Genomic DNA, 12,855 nt, shown 5'->3' with positions numbered 1-12,855 from the left:
TTTATTTTTATTTTTATCTTTGTTTTCTTTTTCTTTGTGTTTTCTTTTCGTTTTCATTATTAATTTTCCTTTCTCACTCTTTTATTTTCCATTTTTTCTTTTTTACATGCGCAAGTTTAAGTTTCTTCAAATCCATAATTTTTTTCCAAATTCATGACCCTTTTTTAAAAACATGTTAATTTTTAAACCCATAATATTTTTTCAAATGCATGAATATATTCAAATTCATATAAAAAATCCGAAATTATGAAAAAGAAATACAAAATCTGTGAACTTTTCTAAATTCATGAAATTTTGTTTCAAACTCATTCAACTTCTTTCAAATCCATGATTTTTATCAAAATTTGTGTTTTTTTAAATCTATGAACTTTGTTCAAATCCAGGTTTTTTCGAAAGTCGATAAAAAATCAAATGCTTGATTTAATTTTTAAATATGCTTTTTTCAAAATCATATTCTTTTGAATTTGCAAAAATAAATAAATATGTGAACATTTTGAATTCATGATCTTTTCTGATTTGTTTTTGGGTTTTTTTGCTTTTTTCAAAAGTTAATAGGTGACCGATCAACTGGCCAACCGTTGACCAACTGAACCTGGTGCGCCCCAAGGAGCGATCGTGTCGCCATGTGATGGGCTAAACGATATCTGCCGGCGCGTGTGCGATGAAACGCCTAACCGACACAGTAGGCGCTGATTAGGAGGTCTCGCATGTGTGTTGGTGCTTCAGTCATTCTCTTATACTGAAAAGTATGAACAGACTTAAAGCACGAACATGAAGGAAAGGCTGAACTCGAAGTGGAGTCGTTCTGCCTACGTTCATATCGCGAATGCGCTGGCCTAACGGGCAAACAATGTTTGATTGTTCGTTTGTCCGGCTTTTTGTCTTTTTTTCCTGTGTTTTTGTAATCGTTCACTCTTTCGTTGGTTTTCCTTCCAGGATGTTTTTTGTTTTCCATTTTTTCTAATTCGCAAACATTTTCACTTCCAAAACATTTGCAAATTCATGAACATTTTTCAAAAAAATAACTTTTTAAAATTCATTAACATTTTTATAAAAAAATTCATGAACTTTTATTGAATTCATATTTCTTTGAACTCGTGAAGTTTTTTAAATTAACAAGGTTTTAAAATTTTGTGAACTTTTGAAAATATGTGAGCACTTATTTTCAAGTTTGCAAACAGTTTTTGAATTCGTTAACTTTTTTAAATTTGAGAAATTTTTCATGTTCATGATATTTTAACATATTATATATTATTTTTTGAAATTTTTGAACTTTTTTGGATTTTTTTTATTTTTACATGTTTTAATCTATAAAAATTCGGACCGTGCTTTTCATGGAAACGAGCAAACGTGCGAGATAATTAAGACGACAAATGTCAAACCTAATGATTGGTGGCCCACATGCATGCGCATGAGAGCCAACTCACTAAGTAGCACTTAAGGCGTTGAAGTGGGGCTCCCTCAGATCCATCAGAGACCCGCATCGCCCCAAGCTCCATTGCAGGCCTCTCAAAATGGCCCCTACATCAATACCTTCTCGGGCCCTATCGCCGCGAGCTCCTCGGACTCTGCATGCTCCTGGGCTTCTGGCGCGACCTTGCTGCTTGGGGTGGTATGGGCCTTCTTGGGAAATCTAAAGACATTCAAGACGTGCTTCGTTCAGTCCGAGAGAAAAACTTCTTCAACAAAAGGAAAGACAAAGATAAATTTCAACTTACGACGCCTTTGGCATCGAGAACCGCCACTGCCTAGGGCAGACCTCAACTTCTGAATTCGTCATCGCAGATGCCTTCTTCCTCGTGGAGCCCCCTGCCCAGGGTCACCGCCTCCAGATCCTGGCATCCCGTCGCGTGACCGGCGGGAAGGGCGCAACGACGACGATGAATAAGATAGGACATTGAAGGGGATGCGCTCGGAGCCGTCTTTCCACTTCCTCTCCAAAGATCATCGTCGGTGTCGCAGCCCCCGGGTTCACCACCATAGGACTCTAGAGCGTGATCCCGCAGTTAGGCCCTTGTGGCCCCTGTTGAAAAGGCACCTTCCTCCTTAAGTGATTTTGGTGTAGATAACAACGCAATTTGCGATTTAATTGTGTGCCAACCTAAGGAGCCAAGGGGAATGCTCGAGGTTCGCCCCGATTAGCTAGAGCCAAGTTGAGGACAATTGCTCGCAAGGTGAATTAGCGTGTGAGATGTCTTGTGAAGGGACTTGGACTAAGTAAGTGGTCGTGATTGTGAGTCATATTAACCATGTGCTGCAGTTAGATTTATACACTGCGAGTCAGCTTGTGTGAATAGCATAATAACACATAGAAGTTTAAGGAAAGGGTTTTTTTAGTTAACCATGACTTGCTTCTGTTTGATTTTCTCAGATATATTCCTTGTTTTCTTTACATTTCTTACGAGCATAAAAGTGTTGTCTTTGTTGCCGTTGAAGAATAAGAAGAGACATGCATTGTCACTGGGAGCTTAATTGATTTGATGCCAACATTTTGTATTACCAATATTTGGCAATCTTGACATTCTTTTCAGGTCAGGAAGAAAATTGTTAACCAATCACTAGCCAACATTGTCAACCTTTTTGCATCGATTTGCTCTTATTCAATATGCCATTACCTCTCGTGATTAGTTAGAAGCATCTCATTTATTAATCAGAGACACACACACTATAATCTCTCGCAAGATGATAGACTTTGAAGCGACGATAGTGCCAGAGCAAGGGGTAAAGGCAATGACAGTCTGAGGGTTAAGAGGGGGCAAGCGAAAGATATTGCTTTGTCTTTTCGCAGGGAAAGAATATGAGTAAGGAGACATGATGATTTTCAAGCATTAAAGAAGTAGGAGAGAATCAATGTTATTGCCATACAAATTGGAAACACATGTCATCATAAATAACATATAACACACATTTGGATGATTTATATTTTTTTTACTCCATAGCAACACATGACAATTTAGGTAGTTAGTCGTAATAACACAAACTACCATCAATATTGAAAATGTAAGCCACGGTCCACATCCTGTAAAACTTTTCATTTAGTGATCTACTATATGCTATACTAAGTTGATTGTTGAATAGATTAAAGTTTTTTAAATAAAATAAAAATAGCACTAAATTTATATAGTATAGTGAGCTTGCGTGGGGAATCCGGATGTCTGGATCCGACCGCGCACCGCTCCCATCCTCTGCCTGACTGCCTCCCATGGCGCGTTCCCTGTCAGCCAACCCCCCTCCCGTTCCCCAACCTCTCTAAACCCTAAATCCGAATCGCATCGCATCGCGTCGATCCAACGGGATTCAAATCAAATCGAACGAGAACAGAAAAACGAACGCGAAGCTCCGGAATCCCAGCAATGGATCGCTCCCGCTCGAAGCGCGGGTACCACTACGACCAGGACTCGCCGCCGCCCCGCTCCAAGCCCCGCTTCGACCGCCGCGGCGGGGGCGGCGGCCCGAACACTAACTCCAACTACCACCGCCGCGGCCCCCCCGGAGGCGGCGGCGGCGGCGGCGGCGCTCCCGACCGCCGCGGCGGCTTCCTCCCCCCTGACGCCGCACCGCCCCCTCTCCCTCCCCCGCCGCCGCCCGCTTCCTCCGCGGCGGCGGGGGGCGGGGGTCCCGGCCAGACCACCTCCTTCCGCATCCTGTGCCCCGAGTCCAAGACCTACGGCTTCCCCGCCAGCTTCATTAACAACGCCCAGGATGACAGCGGCGCGATCATCACTATCCACCCGCCCTTCCCCGGGGACCCTGTCCGCGTCATTGAGACGGCTGACGGCGTCCCACGCGAGGCGGATGGCCGCCCGCCGATGTTCTCGCCGGCGCAGGAGGCGCTCCTCATGGTGCACCGGCGGATCCTGGAGACGCAGCCTGACGACGGGGATGAGGACGGCGAGTACGGGCCCAGGGGCAAGGACGCCCGGGACCGGGGTAAGGTGACCACCCGGCTCATCGTGCCACGGCAGCATGTGGGGTGCCTGCTTGGCAAGGGTGGCAAGATCATCGAGCAGATGAGGTCCGAGACCAAGACGCACATCAGGATCCTGCCTCGCGAGCAGAACATGCCTCGATGTGTATCGTTGTCGGAGGAGGTTGTGCAGGTATGGTGCCTGCTACAATGTTGTAAAATATTTCAATTCTTCTTCTGATAAGAGAGCATTGACAGTTGGTGTTTTGATTGGATATAGCATTGTTTGAAACTATTAGCTGAACTAAAAAAATGAAACAAATGTGGGTTAACAATTATGTTAAGTGTTGGAGAAGACTTGGACCGAAGACAAATCAAACATATGAATGTTCAACTACTTAAGTTAGTGGGTAATGCCTCATGCTGTGTACCTTGAGATTTGGTTTCCATGATGACATTTTTATGTGGCTCGTAGTGCCATGGTTGCCCTTCCATTGAAAAGTATTGGTTCTATGTGAGGAGGCGTGGGAAGTAAGCCAGTGCACAAATTTCTGCATCCATGTTTTCAAGGACTTGAGACTGAAGAGATATCAATCAAGATTCTGACCCTGCAAAAATTTTTAAAAAAAAATCAAGATTCAGTTTCATAGTTGGTCGAGTGCTATTCAGATTGTAGATAAGTTGTGAATGTCTTTCTCCATGGGCATTGCCGTATTGTATCACTCAGGAGAAAACCATCATGTGGGGAGATAAAACAAGGAGAAAATTGTGTGCAATCATGTTATTCTGCTACGAGCCATTCTCATCCACCTTCCTGCGTGTTTATTCCTTCTCCCGAGTTAGTTAAGATATCTCAAGTTGGTTTGCTTCTATGTACAGTGACATTGCAGTGGTATGGAGATAAACACTGGCTTAGTACAGGGGAAAAGTGAATTCGTTCATTTCCTAAACAAGCCTGAATATTCCTCTTGAGCAAGCAATATAAGAAGCACAATACCAAACACTAATCAAACAAATGAGTTTTCAACTGCTCTCATAAGTTAGTGGGTGAATGTGTCATCTGCTATGTACCTCGAAATTAGGTTTTCATAGTGACCTTTGACCTTTTTGTTTATAGCTCTCACAATTCCATTGACTGACCACCCATTCCCAAGACGTGTCCTGCTCAAGAATTGTTGTCGGCTGGTAGCTATGTATTCATTCTGGATCCTTTTCTGGTTATTAAACTTCTAATGCTGGCTTAAACATGACACATCCACCCACTAACTGTTCCAGGTAGTCACTGGCTGAAGATTTATCTTCCTTGAAATAGGTTTGAATCCTCACACGTCAAATTTAAATAAGTGACTCTAGTCTGCTGGTTGCTTGGTGGAGAACTATATGGACATCATATGTTTCTTAATGCCATTGACTTATTGTCTTCTCCAAAGCAGAAGCGGCCCAATTCTGCCCTTCTTCGTAGAGTAGGATCCTTTCTCCCTGTGGCGGGGGCTGTGTCCCGTGCACTTGTGTAGATGGCATCTAGGCCAGGGTTGTTTCGTGGCGTCGGTTGTAATGCCTGTCTTGCTACCGTTGGTTGTGGTCTTGTCTTGAGTAGCCATGTGTTTGGCCTAGTTTTAGGCTTGTACAGTTCAACTCTTATCAATCTATCAATGCATTGAGGCGCAACCTTTGTATTTTCTCGCGAGGAAAACATCATATTGAGATTATGATTGTAATTTTAGATGCATGGCAGGTTGAATTACTTTTTTGGTTCCCGATCTTTGTTTTCACCGTAAGCTGTCATTGCCATGTGTATTATTCTCATGATATGTTGTTACAGGTTGTTGGAGAAGGAAATTGTGTTAAAAAGGCTGTAGCGATCATCTCTGACCGTTTAAAGGAAAGCTTACACCGTGATCGTGGTCCCTTTCTTCGTGGACGAAATTCACCCGAACATCGTATTTCTCAGGCTGATGAATACCTGGGTGGTGGTCAGCAGATGCCTGCATTTGAAGAACCTTATCCCCGATTTGATCAAATTAGAAATAATGGTAGCATGGAGCCACCAGGATATGAGTTTGATTCAAATGGTAGCAAGTTCAATGAACATCCAGAGATTCCATTCGATGAAATCATATTTCGAATCCTTTGCCCGAATGACAAGGCTAGCAGTTTGGTTGGATCACGAGATGGAATAATAGATATGTTACAGGCTGAAGTTGGTGTTGATGTTAGGCTTACTGATCTTATTGCTGGATCTGACGAAAGGACTCTAATCGTTACATCGAGAGAGGTAAATGCACTACTTATTTCCCTCTAATTTATCACCCTACGTATTGTTCTGAAATTTCAGTAGTTAATGAGGGTGTTTTCGTATACTACCCATGCTACTAGACACCACATGTGGTTTGGTTGTGTCAGTACCTAAAAGATACCAAGATAATGTCGCCGTGGAAAGGTGAAACTTGAAAGTAGCATTTTCGAACATATCAGCCGATAGTTCACTTGGATCATTCTGGCCAGGGCTATAACGGCCAGTGCACTGGTCAGGGTCAGCCTGACATAAGAATTTAGGTTAGGTTTAAGTTAGGACATAAGTTTTTTTACTTTAAAAGAGTGAGTTTGCATCATATCAGTAGTTCAATCTGTTAGGCATTCCCTTTATTATAATGGTATGTTAAACGGCAATTCAAAAGTTATCTCCAATCTTCCTCCTCTCTTGGTCAAACCCTCTGAATAGCACTCTGTCCTTGGCTCAACCGCTGAAGCATCACCAACCTGCGTCCTAATCTCAGAGCACTGAACCTCAGCCGGGACATCCAACAGAACCTGTTGTGTTAAAAACTGGCACATTTTTTCCAGGCAGAGAAGTTACAGCTCTTATCAACATATGGACTTGGTTTGATCACTCTAGAAATGAACTCATTAGCATTCTTTTAATCCTGACAAAAAAGATCTGTGCTAAACTGCTAGATTCTTAAACTTTGTTGATATCATGATGATAAGTATCTTCAAAACTATATTCTATGGTGCTTTCACACTAAAAATGACTTCAAAACAACCATGTTCATCCAATCCTAAACTGCTAGTGGAATTTTGCACTCAATATATCATCTGTTATTCAATGCACTATTGCCAAATGGGTATCAGGGTATGATCCTGGTATCTCCTGAAACAACACAATTTCACTTTGCTTGCTAGAAATCATTTGAGGTGTGGAAAGCTGTTGGATCATTACTCCCTTGCTTTTAGAAAATGCAAGATTTAATCAAAGATCTAAGATATTATGGAACAAAATTTATGCATATTTTGGGGGGAAAATCATGGAATAGGCCTTAGCCAAGTGTTAACACATGACATCCTCAGATTAGCCCACCATGATAAGTGAACATGCCGACTTCAGAGCTACAAAACACCATGTAATATTCTTTCGCCTTCTTTTTAACCAGGCTACTCCCCTTTCCATTAATTTTCATAACGGAAATACACAGTTCCACAGATAGAGATAACAGGAGGGAGCAGAGAGGGGAAGTAGCGAGCTCGGGCATCGTCAGTAAACCCACTATCTATGCCTGCAATTAGAATATTGATTATGATGAAAAAACCTGACAACACCATAGCAATGCCTAGACTAGATAGAAGTACTGATAGAAATACAGATCCAAAGGCCGAACTGGCAAATACAGAACAAGAGCAGGAACTAAAACAGCCACAGCATCATCCATCCAAATCCAACATGGGCAACGCAAACAAAAGACCACCAGCCATCACTTCATCTGCCTTTCCGGTGATTCACCTTATTGTGGGGTACCATGCACAGCTGCATCATCTAATATTCTTTCGCCTATCTCTGCCTGCAAAGTGATTTATAGAAAAGCTGGAACAGAAGGCATGATTATGAACTTAAAATTTTACATCATTTTGGACCTGTGCAACTATTAGTTCTTTTGTTATACGGTATATCTGTACAATTATAAGATTACAAGGTTCTGAGAATTATTACTTTCACAACCATTGTGTTTTCAAATTGCTGGGCAAGTGGGTGTAAACTAACAATGATCAGATGTCAAAGAACTGAACTAGCATACTTACAGAAGCGGGATCTCTCTTGGACTGGCGGAAGTAAATTGTTTCATGGTTCATGATAAGGCTGTACTATGTTATCACTATGTGTTGAAGTCTACGTCAGGAAATTTGCATAGTTCCATTATACTTGTTATTCTTTTGATGCACATTAATAATAATTAAATGAAAGGAAAAATCCATTTGATGCGTGTTAGTTAACTCGTGTAATTCGTGTTTTCCATGTCAGTTGGACTAAGCAGATTTTGTGGTTAAATTACTCCTGCACAACACAACATGTTCAATTCTCATACACGGCTAGCTAGCTGATCAAAAGTAACGTTAGTTACTGGGTTACTAATCGGGAATTACCTTACTCGAACATTCTTTGACTTTTTAGTATTACCTGGTGAGAGTTCGAGGGTCAGCTATTAGTCAACTCGTGTAATTCGTGTTTTCCTCCAATCATGGGAGTTGAGAAGTCATCTAGTTTAAATCATACTATGATATGTTAGCTAATTAGGTTGTTCAATTATCTATTGGTGGCTGCTACCCATCAACCTGCTGATAACTTGCAGTTATCAGCCGCCTTATCTGCCGTTAGATACGCTATCAAGGTTGGGTGGTTGGTGACTGATGCAAACGCTGCATCACAGCACCGGCGGCCGATGCCGAGCGCCGTGTCACAGCACCGCCGAACGCTGCATCACAGCACCGGCAACCGTCGACGGGTGCAGCATCAGAGCATCTCTGCAGCGTCGCGAGTGTTTCATCACAACGTCCGATGTGTTGTGTTTCAACATGGCCGCCGTCTTTTCATCGTATATTTTTGAGCAGCTTGGGCGGCAAAGCTCACAGGGAGAAGAACAAGAGGTTAGAGACGAAGAAAGTGGATCACGTTTTGGAGAGAAGAATGGGTGGCTCATGCTCGCGGAAGAAAAGGAAATAAGGTTGGGTGGTTGGTGACTTAACGCAAGTTGCGCGAGAGACGAGCACCGCACGATCGAGTCGATCGGACGCGTCGCGACGCGGTTTACGGCAACCAAAAATCACTCGGTTGGTTTTAAACGTTTTACTTATCTATTATGTTACCAATCTTCAGAGCTGCAGCGCAACTCGAGTTGAAAAAAAGGCACTTCATATATTTGCCTAATGGTCACAACAGTCAGTGGCGGAGCCACGTTTACAAAATTGGGTGTACATAATTCAAGATCAATGTTATCTTACTTAATTAGAACTAACTGATATATGCAAAATACGCTTGTTACGCTTGTATCTACATGCTCTTTGAGTGAAAACCAAAATTAATGGGTGTACATATGTACACCCATTTCCTAGTGTAGCTCCGCCCATGACAACAGTATCTGCTTGCGTGCAACCTTAGTTTGGCCTTCTGTCGTGATGCATATATACTTTAATCTCTGTTCATTCTGAATACTAAAAGTTATTTTAGTTGAAGTATTTTTTGGCCTGACAGTTTGTATCAACCATCATCTGTAACTGAAATTTGGGGGATCGCTTGTTTCCCTCATGGCTTTCATTTCGATATTCTTAACGTGTCCTTTTTGTATATATATATATATAGGGCCCAGACCATGAGCTTTTCCCAGCTCAAGAAGCATTGCTGCACATCCAAACCTTTATCGTGGATCTTGGCCCTGACAAGGATAACATTATCACAACGAGGTTACTTGTCCCTTCAAGTGAAATTGCTTGCTTTGAGGGGAGGGATGGATCATTATCTGATATACAGAGACAAACTAGCGCAAATATACAGATATTACCAAGAGAAGAACTTCCTTCTTGCGCCCTGGAATCTGATGAGCTCATACAGGTTGGTATTCATGGGCAGTGCACATTCACTTCTGATATATTTGAGAATTTAACCAGGTAGCGCGGATCCATGTACAAACACCTGCATGGCTGTATATAAATGTAATTTTTTTTAGTGCATGTCAATTATTTGGGAGGGATTGACTTTCTCTGTCAATAAGTTAAGAGCGAACTTTGCTGAAATACAGCCGGATCTTGTCGTTCTTCGTTTTCTGAACCAAGCTGGAATTGGTCTGTTTTTTACTTGCTTCTTGCTCATGAGGAATTATGAAGTTTGATGCTAATGTTGTTTCTTTCCTCCTTGAATGTAAAATTTATAATACTTGAGTTTGAAAGTTCATTGGACATTTATTAGTGAGGCTCACCACATTAGCTTTTTACAGATTGTAGGAGAGATTCGAGCTGCTCGGAATGCTCTCATGCAAGTAACTTCGAAACTACGAAGTTACATATACCGTGAGATGTCTGCTCCTATCCAAATGGGCAGCATTAATGTACATGGATCCATTTCTCCAGCAAAAGGCTCACCTCGAGGACTATATGCTGGAAATGACCTTCCAATGCCTATCTACCAACAGGCACCACAAATGGCAACTTCGTGGCACTCAAAGGTATCTTTGAAACTCATGCAACAAATGATGATTCCTCTTCAAGTACGTGTACCCCTGATGTCTCTTGTTTGCTACCGTATGGATCTCCCGTCTTTCAGTTATGGCTATATTCTATCCGCGTCTTTCAAAATGGGTTTTGTTGTGCGTCCCACATCAATTTACTGATAAGTTGACTAGGGTTGTACAACCTTGCATTCTTCATGGCAGAGCAAAACAGTTACCTAAATGACTAATAATCATAGGGAATTTTATGCTATATGATGTGAATATTTGTACTTTGTGCAATAGCTAGTGTGTGTATTCCTCTTCTAGTTTTTTCCTATGCCTGCATTCTGATGATTATGTGTGGATCATACATATGAAATTTTCAATCGCAGGATAGTGGACTTAGTGCAAGTGGGTCGTTTGAGCAAGGGAGCAGCATTAATGATGATATAAGACAAACTAATACAAAGCGGTAAGTTTTTTTTTTGTGCTGATTTACAAAGCGGTAAGTCAGTATCATCGTTGTCAGTTTCTCTGCTTTGTTGATCCATGACCACCTTACTTTTCTGCCCATCAGATTTGCTGTCCCCCTAGTGACTAGAAGCACATTAGAAGTTGTCATACCCCAGAGTGCAGTTGCAAGCCTCAGCATGAGGGCTGGAAGCAAGCTTGCCCAAATAAGCGAGGTGCTGTATATCCTGAAATTTTTAAGCAAGCTAAAGACGGATATGACAGATCTACAACATTCTCACTTTCTAAACTCTGTTGGTAACAGATGTCCGGTGCATCTGTCACGCTTGCTGAAGATAGACCTGGAGTCATGGAAAAAGTTGTTCGAATATCTGGTACCCCCGAGCAGGCCGACAAAGCTCAGAGCTTGCTCCAGGGGTTCATACTTAGCAGTGAGTCTCTCTTGCCCCTTCCCCCTCTATGAGATTTTTTGTTTTTGTTTTTTTGCATCCTCTATGAGATTATCCATTCATCATCTGCACTCCGAAATACTGAACGCTTGTCCCCTTTCTGCTTGCCCAGTCCAAGACGACATTCCTTCGGGCTAATGAAGACATTACACGTCTTACCCGTCGCGTGCTCAATAGGCGCCGATTGTCTAATTCTTGTTTCCAGGAATCGCCTGTGTACTTTAGATGGAATGCACGAGTGTATCTCTCTCCAGTTGTATGCATTTACCCTGATCAAGCCCCGTGTCTTTATTTGTAAAGTGTTCGTGTATGATATTCTCTGATCTTTACCTATTCAAGCTGTTATGTTGTATTACAAATGTACTTTATCTTTCTCACATTAAGTAGCCTAAGAAACACCATGGAGATTACTTCTACACCTCTTTCCTATGGTACGACTTCGTCCTTCCGCTGATGCTAGCAATTGCAGATTGGGTGCTTTCGTCCAATGTAACCCGAGATGGGTACCTTCTCTGTGCACTCATGTGTTAATGATATGAAAATATTTTTAACTGCTGCTTGATTGAAGCCTTGAAGGCATGTGATATTCTGGAAGTAGAGCAAATTGTGTTAGAAGTGCATATTCGATTCACCATATATGCAGCAGGTTCAATTTTTTTTTTCCACATCTATGCCGAGCAGGTCCTAGTTGCCTACGAAGCACTGGTTTTTTTTGTTAATCCAAGACTGCTTTGAGGTTATCGATGCTGTATTTGACTGTTCTACCTGAAAGTTAATGACTGCATTACTTCCATATTTATATGGAGTTGAAGTGCTGTATTTGTGCCGAGTAATGCGCATCACAATTCACAAGCACAATATGAAGTACACAACATCTCCTGATCATAAACATTTATCGACAACATTGGAGTGAGGTTTGATCGTATCACAATGCAAATCCATTAACCCTCTATTTGTAACTCAGCCTTCCTATGGGCATGCCCTTGTCCCTACAAGGACTGAAATTGTTATACTCATTATTAGCCAATCCAACCGTAACATGATCATCGTCACATAATAGCATCAGTAACATCATAGTATCACATAGAGTGAGGGTAACATTAAACCTGTCCAGTAAGCATTGTTCTTTCGACATGCACAAAACCCCCCTTTTCCTTCAATTTACCAAGTTAATAACATTAAACGTGGACAAGGATGCTACTTCCTGTTTTTGAAGGAAATTTCAATGTGAACTATATATATTGACGGACGTGAGTGAATAAACATATACTAAAACGCATCAATATACATCCGATTCGGAAAAAAGTCTGAACATCTTATAATTTGGAACAGAAGTATTTTTTGACTGAGAAAGCCAATCCAACCGCACAGCTGTAAGATCATCGTCACATAATGGCATCAGTAAGTTAGATATCCTTTGTCCCCTGAACTTCAATCAGTAAACAGAAGATCAATGTCTTTTTGACAAGTACAGCTGTACAGGTATCCTGTTTTGATAGAGAAGCATCATAAAAGAGTGGATTGTTAAGGCATGTACGTGGTACTATCTTAGCAG

At 41.7% G+C, this 12,855-nt stretch overlaps 1 protein-coding gene across 1 annotated transcript; it reads left to right on the top strand.

Annotated features, from left to right (window-relative positions):
* Positions 1-3,149: 3,149 nt before the first annotated feature.
* LOC109747090 (RNA-binding KH domain-containing protein RCF3) lies at positions 3,150-11,716 on the top strand. The gene is made up of 8 exons (XM_020306175.4): positions 3,150-4,100; positions 5,730-6,182; positions 9,537-9,785; positions 10,168-10,395; positions 10,773-10,852; positions 10,958-11,066; positions 11,156-11,282; positions 11,413-11,716. Exons 1-8 carry the CDS (start codon positions 3,354-3,356, stop codon positions 11,436-11,438), a joined length of 2,019 nt encoding a protein of 672 aa, XP_020161764.1. The 5' UTR covers positions 3,150-3,353; the 3' UTR covers positions 11,439-11,716.
* The last annotated feature ends 1,139 nt before the right edge of the window (positions 11,717-12,855 follow it).

This window comes from Aegilops tauschii, chromosome 7 (genome assembly GCF_002575655.3).
Source record: "Aegilops tauschii subsp. strangulata cultivar AL8/78 chromosome 7, Aet v6.0, whole genome shotgun sequence".
NCBI classification, from domain to species: Eukaryota; Viridiplantae; Streptophyta; class Magnoliopsida; order Poales; family Poaceae; genus Aegilops; species Aegilops tauschii.
The sequence above is the reverse complement of the archived record's forward strand: the minus strand, read 5'-3'. Positions and strand labels throughout refer to the sequence as shown.